General features: G+C 43.9%; 1 protein-coding gene across 2 annotated transcripts in view; it reads right to left on the bottom strand.

Moving 5' to 3' along the window:
* Positions 1 to 17,399, bottom strand: part of MRTFA (myocardin related transcription factor A) — a 180,842-nt gene that overhangs the window by 138,658 nt on the left and 24,785 nt on the right. The window contains exon 4 of one of the 2 annotated variants that reach the window (XM_077830397.1): positions 6,810 to 7,071. In XM_077830397.1, the coding sequence (XP_077686523.1) occupies positions 6,810 to 7,071 (262 nt within the window). Of the gene's footprint in view, positions 1 to 6,809; positions 7,075 to 17,399 lie in introns of both variants that reach the window. The other variant, XM_077830390.1, reaches the window with a different exon arrangement.

A 17,399-nucleotide genomic window follows, 5' to 3' on the forward strand; every position in this document is an offset into this window, starting at 1 on the left:
ATCTCATGGAAACTGCGATTTTTCAAAGGCTTATAATTTAGTCTTATTAGGGCAGACTTTCATGAGAATGGCAAAAAGGCACACACCTTTGACAAAGGCACACAACTTTGACCTTTGACTGGCCACTCTTTGACAAATTTCAAGTCCCTGCTCCAAAACATGGGAGCACTACAGCTTTCCAAAGAAAAGCTAACCAAGAATTTTTTTTTAAAACATTGAAAAAACAAAAACATTTTTCTCTAGCCTCATTCTCAGAAAATAGTGAACATTCCAAATTCAGCCAGTGGAAGACACTCAGCATGGAAAATTTCAGCCTGTTTCAAATTTGGCAAAGTTACAGCAACTGAAAACAGTGTCTTATAATGGGAAGCATTGAGCAACCTTAATTGGCAGTTCTACCAGTCCATACATAATAATGCGGACCTTAAGGCTAGGATTTTACTTAATAAGCATACACAGTGAGGAGCTGAAGTAGGGAACTGAACCTTGACAATTTATCCAGGGCCCACCCATAGAAGAATATCTTAAACCTGAACATCCACAATAAGCAAAGGGAGAGACGCCTAGTTTGTCAACAAAAATGCTTTGTGTTTCCTTCTTTTTGGGGGGAAAGAGGAGGGAAGAATGAGAGAAACAGTTCCCTTCCCCTTCAGAAAGCCCTTCCTTCCAATACCAAGGAAAAGCACTATTTTGCACCCTAGAAGTTACTCCACACTCAGGTGCCATTACTGGTGTTCACATTCCCCTACCAAACTAACACAGATAGGTAGTTGCAGGGTGGACTGATTTAAAATCAAAGCGATTTAAACCACCAATTTTAATCACTATTTAAATCAGCAAGCAGGAAACCCTGATTTAAATTGTTGATTTTAATCATGTTTTGCATTTGTAATTTTTATTCTAAGGAACAGCTGACACTCATTCATTGGTAACCACTGAAACATTTTATTTGCACTTAAAATAGCCTTTACAATACACTTGGAGTTTCTTTTTGCTAACCAGGGAAATAAACTATGTCTATACATATTTAGATAAGCAATTATACAGCCATGATTAATATGATGACCAGGATGAAGAAATGGCCAAAACGACCAATTCCCAGCTCTGGGCCTGGCTTATTTAGAGAGCCATTTCCATGTATTAACAAGGACTGTATTAAATAACCACAGGGTTACACACAATGTCACCTTGATACCTCAGAAGGGAAAGAGAGGAGAGGAAGGAGGAAAAAGTAGAGAGCAATAGCATAAACCGGGGGTGGGGGGTGGGGGGAGGTGTAAACAAAATCATGCTGTCTTCAGTAGAAACAAACAAAACCTGATGTTGAGAGTAAGCTTGATAAAGAAGCCAGCGCATTAATGGTAAAGACAGCCTTCACTAAGTACTTTTAACTGCCTATTTACTTTGCCCTTATCACTATTTGACAGTATTTTTTAACCTTGATTTATTCCAAAAGACTAATTTCTGTGCTGTATGATAATCCCTATCAATATTAGTCCAACATTTCCAGCAAGATCTGCGCCTCAAAAAAGCATGAGAAATGTTTGGGCAAGGCACAATCTTTTAAGACATGTAACTAACAATTTCTCCGTTAAATCTATCCAAGGCAGACTGGTTGTTCTTATACCAACATACCATTCCTTTTACTCACACAACTGTGAGGGGACTGCAAGCCTACTTGGAATGTGTATGAAGGACAAATCAAATAGAACTATGAACTTCCTGCCTTTGGTGTGTGACTGTTACAACATCCTTAGTGTACTTTCCACATTTAAGTACAAAATAAGGCAACAACTATCACCTGATAACCAAATACAGGGATTGAGGGCAACCCCCAAAGCACTACCCACTCTAGAATAAATAAATAAGCTTGGAGAGACTGTTTTACAAAGACCATGTCCCCTGTAATATCATGACAGTGTTCAGTGTTAATCCCAATTGCTGTTGGCATATGCAAACTCTACTCTCTTAGAGACATGTTCACAAGCCACAAAACTTGTTAAAGGGGATAGTTTCTGGCATGATTGTTCTGAAGAAAATAATATACGTGCTGGATACTAAAACTGTGCTAGCTAAACGTAAGTTAAAAAGCTTAACAAGGTATTTGCAAACTATGCTTGACAACCATTTCTGAATCTGTTTTAACAAATATTGCTCTGATCGGGGGTAGAGAGAGTGCTAATACAGGAACATCCACCAGCACCTTTCCCTAAATGAAGCTGAACGCTATTCAGTACATCTAAGATATTAACATCTATAATTTAAAAACTGTGTAAGTGTAGGAACAAATGTGTTTGAGCCCCTTAAAACCATTTACAGGATGCTTATGTTGCAATGTCTAGCAGAGTCCAGTCTACGTTAGCCAGTGCGGCAAAAAATTAATTCCATGGTTTTGTAAACCATTCACTATACTGCACGGTGAAAGCTCTCAGATACCTGAAGCACATACATGCCTGTTACAAGAAGTACAGTCACCACACTGAAACTCCACACATTCCAACCAGTAGAGTCTCTCCCCCCAGATGCCCCTGGCGTTCTGTAGAGTGCAAGCATCCCAAACTCAAACCAAAAATATGACAAGCAACTGCAAGTTCTGTCCAAACCTGTATTGGCAGTGATCTTCTGAATAACATAACTGAATGCAGAGCCATTCAAACAATGAAAGAAGAAACCAGGACAGCCTCAGACTCCTTCCAGAACACTTTACATGGCCTCAGGACAGAGAGATGACGACTTCTAGTGACTAGACTGGTCAGTGGGTAGAGGCCAAGGATAGGATGAGGTAATCATTCCCATGTGACTGAAATTAAAAGCTAAACAAGGAGTTCACTTAAAAAAAAGTGACCAACTTGCATGAAATTCTTAAGTCTGATCTTTTGCCTTTAGGGCTGGGAAAGGCACTCAGATACCATGATTATGGGTGCTAAGACATCCAAAGATCTTCTCACTGTGAGGTTCACAAAGATCATTTGTAATTGTAATAAAGTTCAGAGAAATCTAGAGAGGAACCTCTCTGATTTGGAAAAATTGGACACAAACTGATAGTCTCTTGCATTTCGGTTCTGCAGCAGTAAGAACATAGAATCTGCCACACTAGAACAGACTGATTACGTATTTAGTCCAGGATTCTTTTAGTCCAGGTTCCCAAGAGCAGCCAATGCCAAATGCTTCAGAGAAAAGCGTAAACTCCCATTATGCATTTAAATTGTGCAATACTATACTGTGTAGAGAAGTCTCTTCTCGACCTCGACAAATGATCAATTTATGCCCTGAAGCACATGGATTAGTCCTAGTAATGGTTGTTTAGTGTAACTGCACATGCAACATTTATTCCTATAAACATCTACTGTAAAGAGAAAGAGAGAGTCTTTTGTAAGCTTAAGGAACACAAAGGCTTAACCCCTGTTAGAAGGCCACTAGACACGAGTAGTTAGCTGAGCTCTGAGTCAGCAGTGCCTGTCTGCAACTGCAAATGGAATACACCCTTTCAACACACACAGGCACCTCCAACATCTCTCTGTCATTTTAAGATCTCTCCGCCACGCCCTACCCACTGCTCAATAGCTTGGGTTTGGTCAGCTGTCACAGAAGCAGTTCCATTGCACATGGCATTTTTCCCTAGTCAATTTGACAAAGCTAAGGAATGTTCACGCAATCAAATGTCAACCCAACTGGCAGAACAGCTGAGATTTTTTGATCAGCGTTTAAAACAAAAGATATTACTGGAAATAGAGTCACACCTACATAAACAACTAACTACAGTGGTCAATATCTATCATCAATATCAATATCCCATCAATGTCACTAAGAACTCCATTTTAAATATCTTCTATAAAGACATTTTTAAAGAACAAATTTATCGATCTAAGATGCATTAATATATTATGTCACAAGCAAAATCATTCATTGCAGAAACTCATGAACCATTAAACAGAGTGTCCTTTTACATTGACACCGTTTGTAGATACTTGTATTTATGTAACAGCTTTCATCCTACAGTATCTTATAGGCAGAATGGGTGTGTGCATGCATTAGTGTTAAATACACACCCAGATCACTTTGCCCACAAATGAAACACAGCAGCTGTTCAGACGCACACAGCAACAAACCACAGCTTTAGGAGTGAAGAATATTGAATACATTTGAAATTATAAGGGGAATTTAAGTATTTAGGTTACCCAACTTGGGAATCTCACCCGTCACCAGGACTAACATTTGTAGTTCTTACGAAAATATTACAAGTTATCTTTAGTGAACATGACCATCTATAGACACTGGACTTTAGGTCTTGTCTGAAAGATAGCACCCTCCAGCAACATAATTCCCCCTATCATGCTGGATACTGTTTCAGTATCAACCCTACAGAGAACCACATAATCAATCACTAACACCATTTCCTGCAGTACCTTTAGTTTCCCCTTGAGGAAAAATGTGGGTGGAGAGGTGCTTCCATTCACGTACTTTCCAGACCCAACCCTGTTTAACTTGTTTGTGCTAAGTACATGACAGCCCGCAGTGATATAGCTATAGACTCAATCCTTAAGTGCTGTACCTCAAGGAGACGTGCCTCAAGAAATAAAACATAACCTCCATTGGAATATATTCAACTGCGGACATTGTAACCACAGCATAAGGGGAAAGGGCTGGGATGAATAATTCCCCTTGCCTTCCTTCCTGTCCCATTTAAGAGATTTACTTTTGTTGCTAAGGAAAACCCCTCTAGGTTACACAGGTAATTGGGTTAGCCTCCAGAGAAAGGCATTCCCAGCTTTCCTGAGTCAAAAAAATGGATAAGCCCAAAAAGCAGAGTACATTGACTTAAATCATCAATTTTAATCATGATTTAAATCAGGAAGCAGGAAACCTTGATTGAAATAACTGATTTTAATCACATTCCACATTTGTAGATTTTAGTTGTTTTTCTAAAGAAAGATTGATTCTAACTGGTTGGTATCCATTAAAACATGTTGATTTGCAACTAAATAAAACCAAAAAGAAAAGGAGTAGTAGTGGCACCTTAGAGACTAACCAATTTATTTGAGCATAAGCTTTCGTGAGCTACAGCTCACTTCATCGGATGCATGCATTTGAGATGGTATGCTCAAATAAATTGGTTAGTCTCTAAGGTGCCACTAGTACTCCTTTTCTTTTTGCAAATACAGACTAACACGGCTGCTACTCTGAAATCTAAATAAAACCACTACACTAAATTTGGTGCTTCTTTTTGCTAACCACGAAGATAGTGCATCTATATGCATTTATTTAAACTATTACATAGCTTAATTTACATTTATTCAGATTCTTACATTTTACATTTTTATCATCTTAGAAAATGGTGAGTGATGCACATTTTCTTTCTTACTAGGCGATTAATTTATTACTTGTCATTTGGGCCAAATTCTATTTGGATTAAATTAAAATTCAATTTAAAATGCATAAAAACATCTAAATTTTTGTATTAAATAAAACAACTTTAAGTGTGATAGATACATAAAAACATTTATCAAAAAGTTTATTAAAACATGTTTTGTATTTAAAACAAACTGATTTGTTCAACAAAGGAAGTATTATTTATAGTTAGAGAATTGTAAACTGTTTCTGGTTACGATCCTTCAAGATTTTAAAACTAGACAATTTCATCTTCACACTCAGATTTTTAATTTATAGATTGGAAGAGGAAAACAAGCTTTCCTACTTTTCAACATCCAATAGTTTTCTTAACTTTGGATGAACTAGTCACTGAACTGAACTAGTCGAATAAACTGAAAAAGAAAATATTCTCTTGGCACCACCAAAAGAGGCTACTGCTCTCAAAAGCTGATTTAGCAGTTCAACAAACTGGTTCCAGGTGCTTAGCCAGTAAGTTCTTTAAAACTTTGCAGCAAACATGTACTGCATAGTATTATTTTCTGTATTTAAATTAAATTATTTTAATAGATAAGCAGCTTAGGTATTTAAATATAAAGTTGAAAACCTATGTAATTTTAAATACATTTTTAAAATAAACCTGTATTTAATTTAAACCCAAAAAATGCAAATTTTTTCTTTAATCAATTTTTTTATCCATCCTGAAAGTCTCCCTGCCCCAAATTAACCCACCACAGTTAATTAGGAGTCATTTTCCCCCAAATGTTGAGCAATGGCCTCCACAGCCTTTTCAAGTTTCCCAATTTGAGATTTGTTGGGTTGCAATTATAAACAAAAAGGTGTCAATGAGGGTTGATCATTCAGCATCAACTGTACCTTGCAGAATCAGGCCCTAGGTGATGTGTCCACACAAAGTCAGGCTTAGCTCATCTGCTGTTTCTGAATTCAGGATCCTTCACAACTTTAATAAACTTAACTGGCCATTTTAGCCAGTCATAGCAAGAAAGATTTCTCACTGACGGAACACAGGCAAACACGACTCATAGAAGAGTCACCAGCTCCAAGAGGATAGCCTAAAGATTAGATGACACTTCCTTTGCTTTTATCTTTTGGTTTTGTACAATTCTTAACCACCACACAGCATGGGATAGTTATACTGCCAATTACACAGGTCAATAACCCACAAGCATTTGTTGTTAGAGTCCTCTGGGACTTCAAAAGCCAACACAAGTCACCAATCCTTCTCCATAGAAGTCAATCTTCTTCTGCTCTGCCTCAGTTTCTCATAGTTATACCTGCTCTGGATTACAAACTGTTCATATTAATTATATATTATGAATGTAAGTGGCACTGTATTCAAAGCATGTGCCATGTCAACTTGCTGCATCGTCTGAAGCCGGATTACCAGGAACAAAGACATCACAGATAACTGTGCCACTTACCATTCTTCCTCTCACTTAACGGAGGGAGATTGGGGTTTCGGCCATGGTGAAGGTTCAGGGTCAGCTCGGGCTGCAGGGAGAGCTCCTGTAGCTCATTAGCAACAGCTTCGCTCTGGGGGCTTGGTGCCGCAGAAAGCGACACCAACACCGGTTCATCATCATTTTCGCCAGCCCCTCCTCCGTCCAGCCCATTTCCAGCAATGGCGGAAGGGGGCAGGCACACCACACCGGAGAAATCCACTTTGGCTTTCGTGATGGCAACCTGCTGAAGGGACAGAGAACACAAGTTTGGTACTTATTATACAGTGAACTATCCCACCTCCCTTGCTGTAGATGGTATCTCTACATTTAAAACCAATGTTATTTCTAGATCTTCGTTAGAATTCATTTTCAACTGAGTTCACTTCAAACCCATCACTAGTCATTCAAACCCAGTACACCCACTGGGTTAAAAACTCATATGGCATTTTCTTCTCCTCAACACAATCATTGCTGAGTCTGCTTGCTAGCCGTGCTACTGAGCATGATCACCCTCCTCCTGCCCTCTACCCATCTATCAGGTCAGCATCCTCAACCTATTGGTAATTCAATGCCCACATTTTCAAGCAGGGTAAAGATCACAAGCTTGATTCTGCTTACCTTTCCTAATCTTCCAGTTAACCACATTTACTCAGCTTCCCTGCTGATCTCTTTTTAAGGGATCCCCTTGTTTTATAGCAATATATGGTCTTAAAAGGTTAATTATCAACTTGAAATCTAGTCAGTTTCTTAAAATGAAGAAAGTAATTTCAGGACTACATGCACGCGTTCACCTGCCATTGTGGTTTTACACACAGATTTTCACACCTAAAAAGTTGCCATCTTTCCCCATTATGCAAAAAATCCATGTAAGCAGTGAAAGTTTACTATGGAGAAAACAATCTTAAAGTATTGTCAGCTACACAGAGTAAACAAACTGAGGAGTTTTCCTCTTTAATCTCTGAACAATAGTAATGTAAAGGACAAGATTAAGAGCCTCAGTTATCCAAAATCTGAATTAATCAGATTAAATGTGAATATTTAAAATTCACAGCTGTCCTTTCATGCAACTCCCTTTCAAATGTCTGGAACATCCAAGACACGAGTAGTATATCCAGCTACACAGACTGAAGCACACTGGATGACTGGCTGGCTTCCATATGAGAATCATCAGTAAAATGGTTACTAACATTAATATTTACATGGTAATGGCAATTTATGCTGGACCATTCACATGCACTTGATAGGTATGGCAGTTTCCTGCTCCTTAGCACTGCTTCTAGACTGAGAAGCCAGACAGCCCTGCACTACTTTCGCTGTGCTGAAGCCATGCCTCAATCTGAAGGCTTTTCAGAAGCTAAATTTCCATTTTAAAGAGTTGTGAGCTAGCTATGAAGAAAAGGTAAATTCAGCAGGAAATCTCTATCTAATCTAGAAAACCCTCCAAACAGTGTAAAAGCCTAAGGGCATGGCTACACTTGCAGGTGTAGAGCGCTGAGTGTTAAACCACCCCTCAGAGAACGCAGTAGGGAAAGCACTGCCATGGATTCACACTGACAGCTGACAGCACACTGGCGTGGCCACATTTGCAGCACCTCCAGTGGCATTGGGAGCAGTGCATTATGGGCAGCTATCCCACAGAGGACCTCTTCCCATTCTGGCGCTGTGGCTTGTGGGAAGGGGGCGGGGCATTCTGGGTCCTGTCCCAACACCCCATGATGCATCGCTTTGCATCCCAGCAATCCCTGTGCTTCAGTCCACATTTGGCACCATCTTGCAATGTTTTTTGTACTGCGCGCGCTGTCTTCCCTTTCAGTCTGCGGGAATGGAGCCTGAAGTGCTGAGGAATATGCTGATGAGTCTTGCCAGCACGTCACGTTTGGCAGTCGAGTTATTCCTTAAGCTACAAACTGACAGTGAGGAGTCAGATGATGATGTCGACTAGCATAACACATATGACATGAGATTGCTTGTGGCATTCACAGACATGCTCACCACCGTGGAACGCTGCTTTTGGGCTCAGGAAACAAGCTCTGAGTGGTGGGATCACATTGTCATGCAAGTCTGGGATGACGAGCAGTGGCAACTTTCGGATGGGAAAAGCCACTTTCTTGCGACTGTGTGCTGAGCTTGCCCCCACCCTGCGGCGCAAGGACACAAGATTGAGAGCTTCCCTGACGGTGGAGAAGCAGGTGGCTATTGCAATCTGGAAGCTGGCAACTCTAGACAGTTACCGATCAGTCGCTCACCACTTTGGAGCGGGAAAGTCGACCGTTGGAATCGTGTTGATGCAAGTTTGCAGGGCCATTAATCGCATCCTGCTCAGAAGAACCATGACTCTGGGTAACATGCATGACATTGTGGCTGGCTTTGCACAAATGGGTTTCCCTAACTGTGGAGGAGCAATAGATGGGACGCAGATTCCAATTCTGGCACCAGCCCCCTAGCCTCTGAGTACGTTAATTGGAAGGGGTACTTCTCTATGGTTCTCCAAGCGCTTGTGGATCACCGTAGGCATTTCATTGACATTAACGCAGCTGGCCCGGAAAGGTGCATGACGCATACATCTTTCGAAACACTGGCCTGTTCAGGAAGCTGCAAGCCAGGACTTTTTTTCCCCAGACCAGAAGATCACCGTAGGGGAAGACAAAATGCCCATTGTGATCCTCGGAGACTCTGCTTTCCCTTTAATTCCGTGGCTCATGAAACCCTACACAGGGAGCCTTGACAGCAGCAAGGAGCATTTCAACAACAGGCTGAGTCGGTGTAGAATGACTGTGGAGTGTGCTTTTGGCCGTTTAAAGGGCCGCTGGCGCTCTCTGTATGGGAAGCTGGACCTGACCGATGACAACATCCCCGCGGTTATATCCGCATGCTGTACCCTCCATAATATTTGTGAAGGCAAAGGTGAAAGATTCACTCAGGCATGGAACTCAGAGGTTCAACACCTGGAGGCTGAATTTGAACAGCCAGAGAGCAGGGCTATTAGAGGGGCCCAGCACGGGGCTGCAAGGATTAGGGCTGCCTTGAGGGAGCAATCTGAGGCTGAAAACCACCAGTAATGTTTGGTGCTCTGCACGGGAGTGAAGAGCAGTGGTTCCAATGTTAGAAGGAATCTGTGTTTGCTACACTGACTTGCAGTGCCTGTTGCTTTCCTGGGCTAAGGTATCTTTTACTTTATGCAATAATAAAGAATGTTTTCAAAGCCAAAAAAATCCATTTATTTAAAAGAAAATTCATTTATTAAAAAGAAACACAACTGCTTGGGAAACAGAAAGGGCAAGGGGGTGGGGTGGAGTGGGGAACGATTCAATCACAGATTTGCGTATGTCCCGTTCTCATACTCTGCCTTCCTGTCTGGAGTGCTGCACTTCAGGCTAGCTAAAATGCATGGTGATGGGGGTTGAGTGCAGTGGGTAAGGGTCATGGTTTGCAGGGCTGGGTGGTGAAGCTACAGGTGTTGGAGGCAGCTGGTGGCGATAAGAACCCAGATGTGGGGAAAAGTAGGTTGGAGGTGACATGGGGGCACAAGGGAAAGTTTTGTGACAAGGGCTGCGGGGGGGGCGGGCGCGGTAGTGCTCCACCTGCATAGCTACGAGCGCCTGTATCGAATCCGCTTGGTGCTCCATAATGCTTAGCAGCCGCTCCGTGCTTTGCTGCTGGCATTCCGCATTCTGCTGGCGGAACCTCCTTTCACTCTCCCGCCACTCCTGCACTTTTTGATTTTCATTAAGGGACTGCTGCATTACTTCAGGAGGACGGTAAAGAAATTTGGCAACATGTCACCTCCTGAAGAAGAAAGGGGAGCGTCCATGTACTAGCAGCGCAGATACAGGTAAGCAACCGTTTTCATGTTCTCTCCACAGGTACTAATGCGGACAGTGGACTAGATGATACATCTGAGGAAGGGAACAGAAGGAGACTCCGCCAATTGGAAGGCATGAGATGCACTGTTGTAGGGATGGGGGTTCCACGACCACTGCTCCCAAGAGAAGGAGGTGGGTGGTGGTGGTTGGGGACTCTCTCCTCAGGGGGACTGAGTCATCTATCTGTCGCCCCAACCGGGAAAACCGAGAAGTCTGCTGCTTGCCAGGAGCTAGGATTCACGATGTGACGGAGAGACTGCCGAGACTCATCAAGGCCTTGGACCACTACCCTTTCCTGCTTCTCCACGTGGGCACCAATGATACTGCCAAGAATGAGCTTGAGCAGATCACTGCAGACTATATGGCTCTGGGAAGAAGGATAAAGGAGTTTGAGGCGCAAGTGGTGTTTTCGTCCATCCTCTCCATAGGAGGAAAAGGCCTGGGTAGAGAGCGTTGAATTGTGGAAGTCAACGAATGGCTACGAAGGCTGGGTCAGAGAGAAGGCTTTGGATTCTTTGACCATGGGATGGTGTTCCAAGAAGGAGTGCTAGGCAGAGACGGGCTCCACCTAATGAAGAGAGGGAAGAGCATCTTCGCAAGCAGGCTGGCTAACCTAGTGAGGAGGGCTTTAAACTAGGTTCACCAGGGGAAGGAGACCAAAGCCCTGAGGTAAGTGGGGAAGTGGGATACCGGGAGGAAGCATGAGCAGGAGAACGCGAAAGGGGAGGGCTCCTGCCTCATACTAAGAAAGCAGGACAAACAGCAAGTTATCTCAAGTGCCTATACACAAATGCAAGAAGCCTGGGAAACCAGTAGGGAGAACTGGAAGTCCTGGAACAGTCAAGGAATTATGATGTGACTGGAATAACAGAGACTTTGTGCGATAACTCACATGACTGGAGTACTGTCATGGATGGATATAAACTGTTCAGGAAGGACAGGCAGAGCAGAAAAGGTGGGGGAGTTGCATTGTATGTAAGAGAGCAGTATGACTGCTCAGAGCTCCGGTATGAAACTGTGGAAAAACCTGAGTGTCTCTAGTTTAAGGTTAGAAGCGTGAGCAACAAGGGTGATGTTGAGATGGGAGTCTGCTATAGACCACTGGATCAGGGGGATGAGGCTTTCTTCCGACAACTAACGGAAGTTACTAGATCGCAGGCCCTGGTTCTCATGGGAGACTTCAATCACCCGGATATCTGATGGGAGAGCAATACAGCGGTGCACAGACAATCCAGGAAGTTTTTGGAAAGCGTAGGGGACAATTTCCTGGTGCAAGTGCTGGAGGAACCAACTAGGGGCAGAGCTCTTCTTGACCTGCTGCTCACAAACCGGGAAGAATTAGTAGGGGAAGCAAAAGTGGATGGGAACCTGGGAGGCAGTGACCATGAGATGGTCAAGTTCAGGATCCTGACGCAGGGAAGAAAGGAGAGCAGCAGAATACAGACCCTGGACTTCAAAAAAGCAGATTTTGACAACCTCAGGGAACTGATGGGCAGGATCCTCTGGGAAAATAACATGGGGGAAAGGAGTCCAGGAGAGCTGGTTGTATTTTAAACCTCCTTATTGAGGTTACAGGGACAAACCATCCAGATGTGTAGAAAGAATAGTAAATATGGCAGGCGATCAGCTTGGCTTAACAGTGAAATCCTTGCTGATCTTAAACACAAAAAAGAAGCTTACAAAAAGTGGAAGATTGGACAAATGACCAGGGAAGAGTATAAAAACATTGTTCGGGCACGCAGGAGTGAAATCAGGAAGGCCAAATCACACCTGGAGGTGCAGCTAGCAAGAGATGTTAAGAGTAACAAGAAGGGTTTCTTCAGGTATGTCAGCAACAAGAAGAAAGTCAAGGAAAGCGTGGCCCCTTACTGAATGAGGGAGGCAACTTAGTGACAGAGGATGTGGAAAAAGCTAATGTACTCAATATTTTTTTTGCCTCTGTCTTCATGAACAAGGTCAGCTCCCAGACTGCTGCACTGGGCAGCACAGCATGGGGAGGAGGTGAGCAGCCCTCTGTGAAGAAAGAAGTGGCTCGGGACTATTTAGAAAAGCTGGACGAGCACAAATCCATAGGGCCGGATGTGCTGCATCTGAGAGTGCTAAAGGAGTTGGCGGATGTGACTGCAGAGCCATCGGCCATTACCTTTGAAAACTCATGGCGATCGGGGGAGGTCGCGGACAACTGGAAAAAGGCTAATGTAGTGCCCATCTTTAAAAAAGGGAAGGAGGAGTACCCTGGGAACTACAGGCCAGTCAGCCTCACCTCACTCCCTGGAAAAATCATGGAGCAGGTCCTCAAGAAATCAATTCTGAAGCACTTAGAGGAGAGGAAAGTGATCAGGAACAGTCAGCATGGATTCACCAAGGGCAAGTCATGCTGACTAATCTAATTGCCTTCTATGACGAGATAACTGGCTCGGTGGATGAGGGGAATGCAGTGGACGTGTTGTTCCTTGACTTTAGCAAAGCTTTTGACACGGTCTCCCACAGTATTCTTGCCAGTAAGTTAAAGTAGTATGGGCTGGATGAATGGACGATAAGGTGGATAGAAAGCTGGCTTGATTGTCGGGCTCAACGGGTAGTGATCAATGGCTCCATGTCTAGTTGGGAGTCTGTATCAAGTGGAGTGCCCCAAGGGTCGGTCCTCGGGCCGGTTTTGTTCAATATCTTCATTAATGATCTGGAGGATGGCATGGATTGCACCCTCAACAAGTTTGCAGATGACACTAAACTGGGAGGAGAGGTAGATACACTGGAGGGTAGGGATGGGATACAGAGGGCCCTAGAGAAATTAGAGGATTGGGCCAAAAGAAATCTGATGAGGTTCAACAAGGACAAGTGCAGAGTCCTGCACTTAGGACGGAGGAATTCCATGCACCGCTACAGACTAGGGACCGAATGGCTAGGCAGCAGTTCTGCAGAAAAGGACCTAGGGGTTACAGTGGACGAGAAGCTGGATATGAGTCAGCAGTGTGCCCTTGTTGCCAAGAAGGCCAATGGCATTTTGGGATATATAAGTAGGGGCATTGCCAGCAGATCGAGGGACGTGATCGTTCCCCTCTATTCGACATTGGTGAGGCCTCATCTGGAGTACTGTGTCCAGTTTTGGGCCCCACACTACAAGAAGGATGTGGAAAAATTGGAAAACGTCCAGCGGAGGACAACAAAAATGATTAGGGGACTGGAACACATGAGTTATGAGGAGAGGCTGAGGGAACTGGGATTGTTTAGTCTGCAGAAGAGAAGAATGAGGGGGGATTTGATAGCTGCTTTCAACTACCTGAAAGGGGGTTCCAAAGAGGATGGATCTAGACTGTTCTCAGTGAGAGCTGATGACAGAACAAAGAGTAATGGTCTCAAGTTGCAGTGGGGGAGATTTAGGTTGGATATTAGGAAAAACTTTTTCACTAGGAGGGTGGTGAAACACTGGAATGCGTTACCTAGGGAGGTGGTGGAATCTCCTTCCTTAGAAGTTTTTAAGGTCAGGCTTGACAAAAGTCGTGGCTGGGATGATTTAGTTGGGGATTGGTCCTGCTTTAAGCAGGGAGTTGGACTAGATGACCTCCTGAGGTCCCTTCCAACCCTGATATTCTATGATTCTATAATGTCCTCTTTGCTTCTACATGGCCTCTTACTAATTCTTTGGAGTCTTTCGGCTGGTGATAACACAGACGGCTGAGATCTCAAGGTTGCATCTGTAAAGGCAAAATGCAACACTTAACAGAGGCAGCATTGTTCACACAAGAGAGAGCAATGATTTGTCCATACTTAAAGACAAGCACAGTCTACACAATAGCAGAATTTGCCCATCCCAAAGCGAGCGCACACAACCCACAGGAGCCCCAAAATGATCAGCAAGCACAGGGTCGAGGGGGACTGATTGTTTCACTGTCGTACTGTCCTCTGGGGTCCTGTGCCTTGGGGAGAGCCAACAGTTGCAGGGGGCCCCTATACTGAACACTGTCCCCACATTTTCCAAAGGATTTCATCCTGGAAGATATCTCGCTGCTCAGGGTAACCTGGGAAACAAGGGAGGGTCTTCTACTACAATGCAGCTTCCGCCCTGGCCCATATGCAGCTTGCCTGTGTGCAGCAATGGACCGCCGCCCCTCACGGCACAGCGGCGCGGACATGTTAACCTGACTGGGACAAGGAGCACAGAAGCTCTCCCAAGGAACCTGTGCAAGTGCATTGCCCAGCTTCTGCATGAGACCTTTGAAGATATCACTGAGGCCAATTACCACAATGTGAGAAAGCACATCAACACCCTATTCCGCATCTAGGCACGCATGCAGCCCTAACCCTCCTCGCCCTAAGTGCCTGCACCGAACAACTTCCTTCCCGAAATAAAAGCCACTTACCAGGCACTTCCTCGGGTGTTTGTCCTTCCCCAAGCACCGGCCACTGTGACTGGCTACCTTCCTCTTGGCTTGAGAGCAGCTCCTGGCTGCATGCATCTAGGGATGCCAGGGTGTCTCCCTCCTCCTCAGCACCCTTGCTCCCACTTTCCTCCTCCTCCTCCTCCTGCCTTGTTGAACTGGGCTCTGAAGTGTCCATGGTGAGCCTCGGAGTGGAGGTGGGGTCAGCCCCAAGTATAGCGTCCAGCTCTTTGTAGAAACGGCAGGTCGCAGGGGCAGCACTTTGCGTTGTGGGCTTTGCGGTAGGCATTCCGCAGCTCCTTCACTTTAACCCTGCACTGCTGTGTGTCCCGGTCATGGCCCCTTTCCATCATGTCCCTTGATATCTGCCTGAAGGTATCGTAATTCCTACGGCTGGAGTGCAGCTGGGACTGGACAGCTTCCTCCCCACAAACACTGATGAGGACCAGCACCTCGCCATTGCTCCATACTGGGGATAGCCTGGCACGTGGAGGCATGGTCCTGCAAAGATTCACTGAGAACACTCCAAGCCTTGCTGAGCAAAGAGGAAGGGGATTTTCAAAATTCCAAGGGAATTTAAAGGGCAGGTCTGACGGTTGGTCATCTGAGGGCAGGGCAGTAGAGTTCAAAGTGATAACCAGAGTGGCTAGAATAGGCATTGTGGGACACTTCTGGAAGCCAATCAGAGCGCATTAACAGACCAGGGCATCCACACTGGCGTTGCGGCGCTCCAGCTGGGGCGCAGCAAGCTTTATGCCTCTTCTTGAGGTGGATTACCAGGAGCGCTCCAGCCGTGGAGTCCGGGCACTCTACGTGCCTTGCCAGTGTGGACACGTCATGAGTTAGGACGCCTGGGGCTGCTTTAATGCGCTCGAACTCACAAGCATAGCCAAGCCCTAAATCTGGTGCAGAACTTACTGTTCAATCAAGAAAAATAGAAACTTTTTTAGTTAAAGATTTCCACAGCCTTCCCACTCTTGGCATGTATTTGATCCAAATGGCCAGCACATAAACTATTAACCTGAACCAGTTTGAAATTGGTTCAAACTGCTTTCCCATTCCCCTTTTGTAGGCAAGGTTTCAATTACTTTGCTTCCATTTCCCTTTCTTCCCCCATCTCAGAGATGATTAATGTTTGCAAAGCACTTTGAAAACTAATACCAAAGTACTAAGTTGTAGTAACTTTTTCTCAGAAGAATGCTTAGTAACTTGTCCACTTTGTCTCTCTTCTATCTTGGGACCAACATGGCTACAACACTGCAAACACAGCACATGCACAAATAAATACTGAGAACTGGTGGCAAATTGCATACCGAGTTATTTCAGCTATGTTGTCATATATTCATCCCTCAGATCCCAGGTCATAGTCTAATCAGAACAAGCAAGGGAAAGGAGGTGGAAGCAGAAAAGACTACGAAGAAGTCAAAGGAAATCAGTGCTTGTTCTGACAAGACTCTAGTGAAGTGAAACAAGTCTGCTGCAATATGAAGTACTGTATTTGGTTTTACATCACACTTTATTTAAAATATGCCTACACCTTCCTAAGTACATTTCCTCTTTAACAGAAACATAAGTGCTACTTTCAAATGGATACGAGCAATGAGAGCAAATGGGTTACTCTAAATCCCTGACTGCACTGTATTTAATTCTTATAGAGGGTGTCGCCCTTTTGTGGGGTTCTGTTCCACATTGTGGACCACTTTACAAACAGTGACTGCAAAGGAAAAACAGCAGTCTGACAAATGCAGCAACCCAAGCTCATTGCATCTTGAGTGCCCCTGACAGTCAATGCCCCTACAAGTCTCAGGAAAAGCAGGTATTTTGCGAATACTAGGATGCAAAGACTGATGAGATTCAACCATCACCTAGGGAAGAAGCAGGTGTGGTGGTTTGTTAAAAGTTAGTTTTGTTTGACAGAATTTGGTATGGTGCTTCAAATGCTGTATGCAAAAGATGCTGAATCTTGACTTCTATAGCCAGAAGCTTGATCTTTTCAGTAGCAATCCCTCATGCCACATGCACAACAAGAGCGTTTTACAGTGAGCTGTCAGTTACACACATTAATATTTAGAAGATAATTAAATATTTAAAATTTTTGTTGTGCTGTCACTCTTTTTAAAAAAAATAAGAGCATTCTGCACAGAAGCAAATATACAACAACATGAAGAACTGAATTGAGCTAGAAGATTGATGGAGAATCCTTACATAAAAATAAGGAGCCAATAAGAGTTTTGGGGAATGAGGGTCTTCTGAGATTTTAACCCTATTTCCCTGTCAGTCAAAAGACTTGGGTCACAACAACTCTCCATTTAAGGACAGAAACAATT

The sequence above is a fragment of the Eretmochelys imbricata genome, chromosome 1, assembly GCF_965152235.1.
Source record: "Eretmochelys imbricata isolate rEreImb1 chromosome 1, rEreImb1.hap1, whole genome shotgun sequence".
Classification (NCBI taxonomy): Eukaryota; Metazoa; Chordata; order Testudines; family Cheloniidae; genus Eretmochelys; species Eretmochelys imbricata.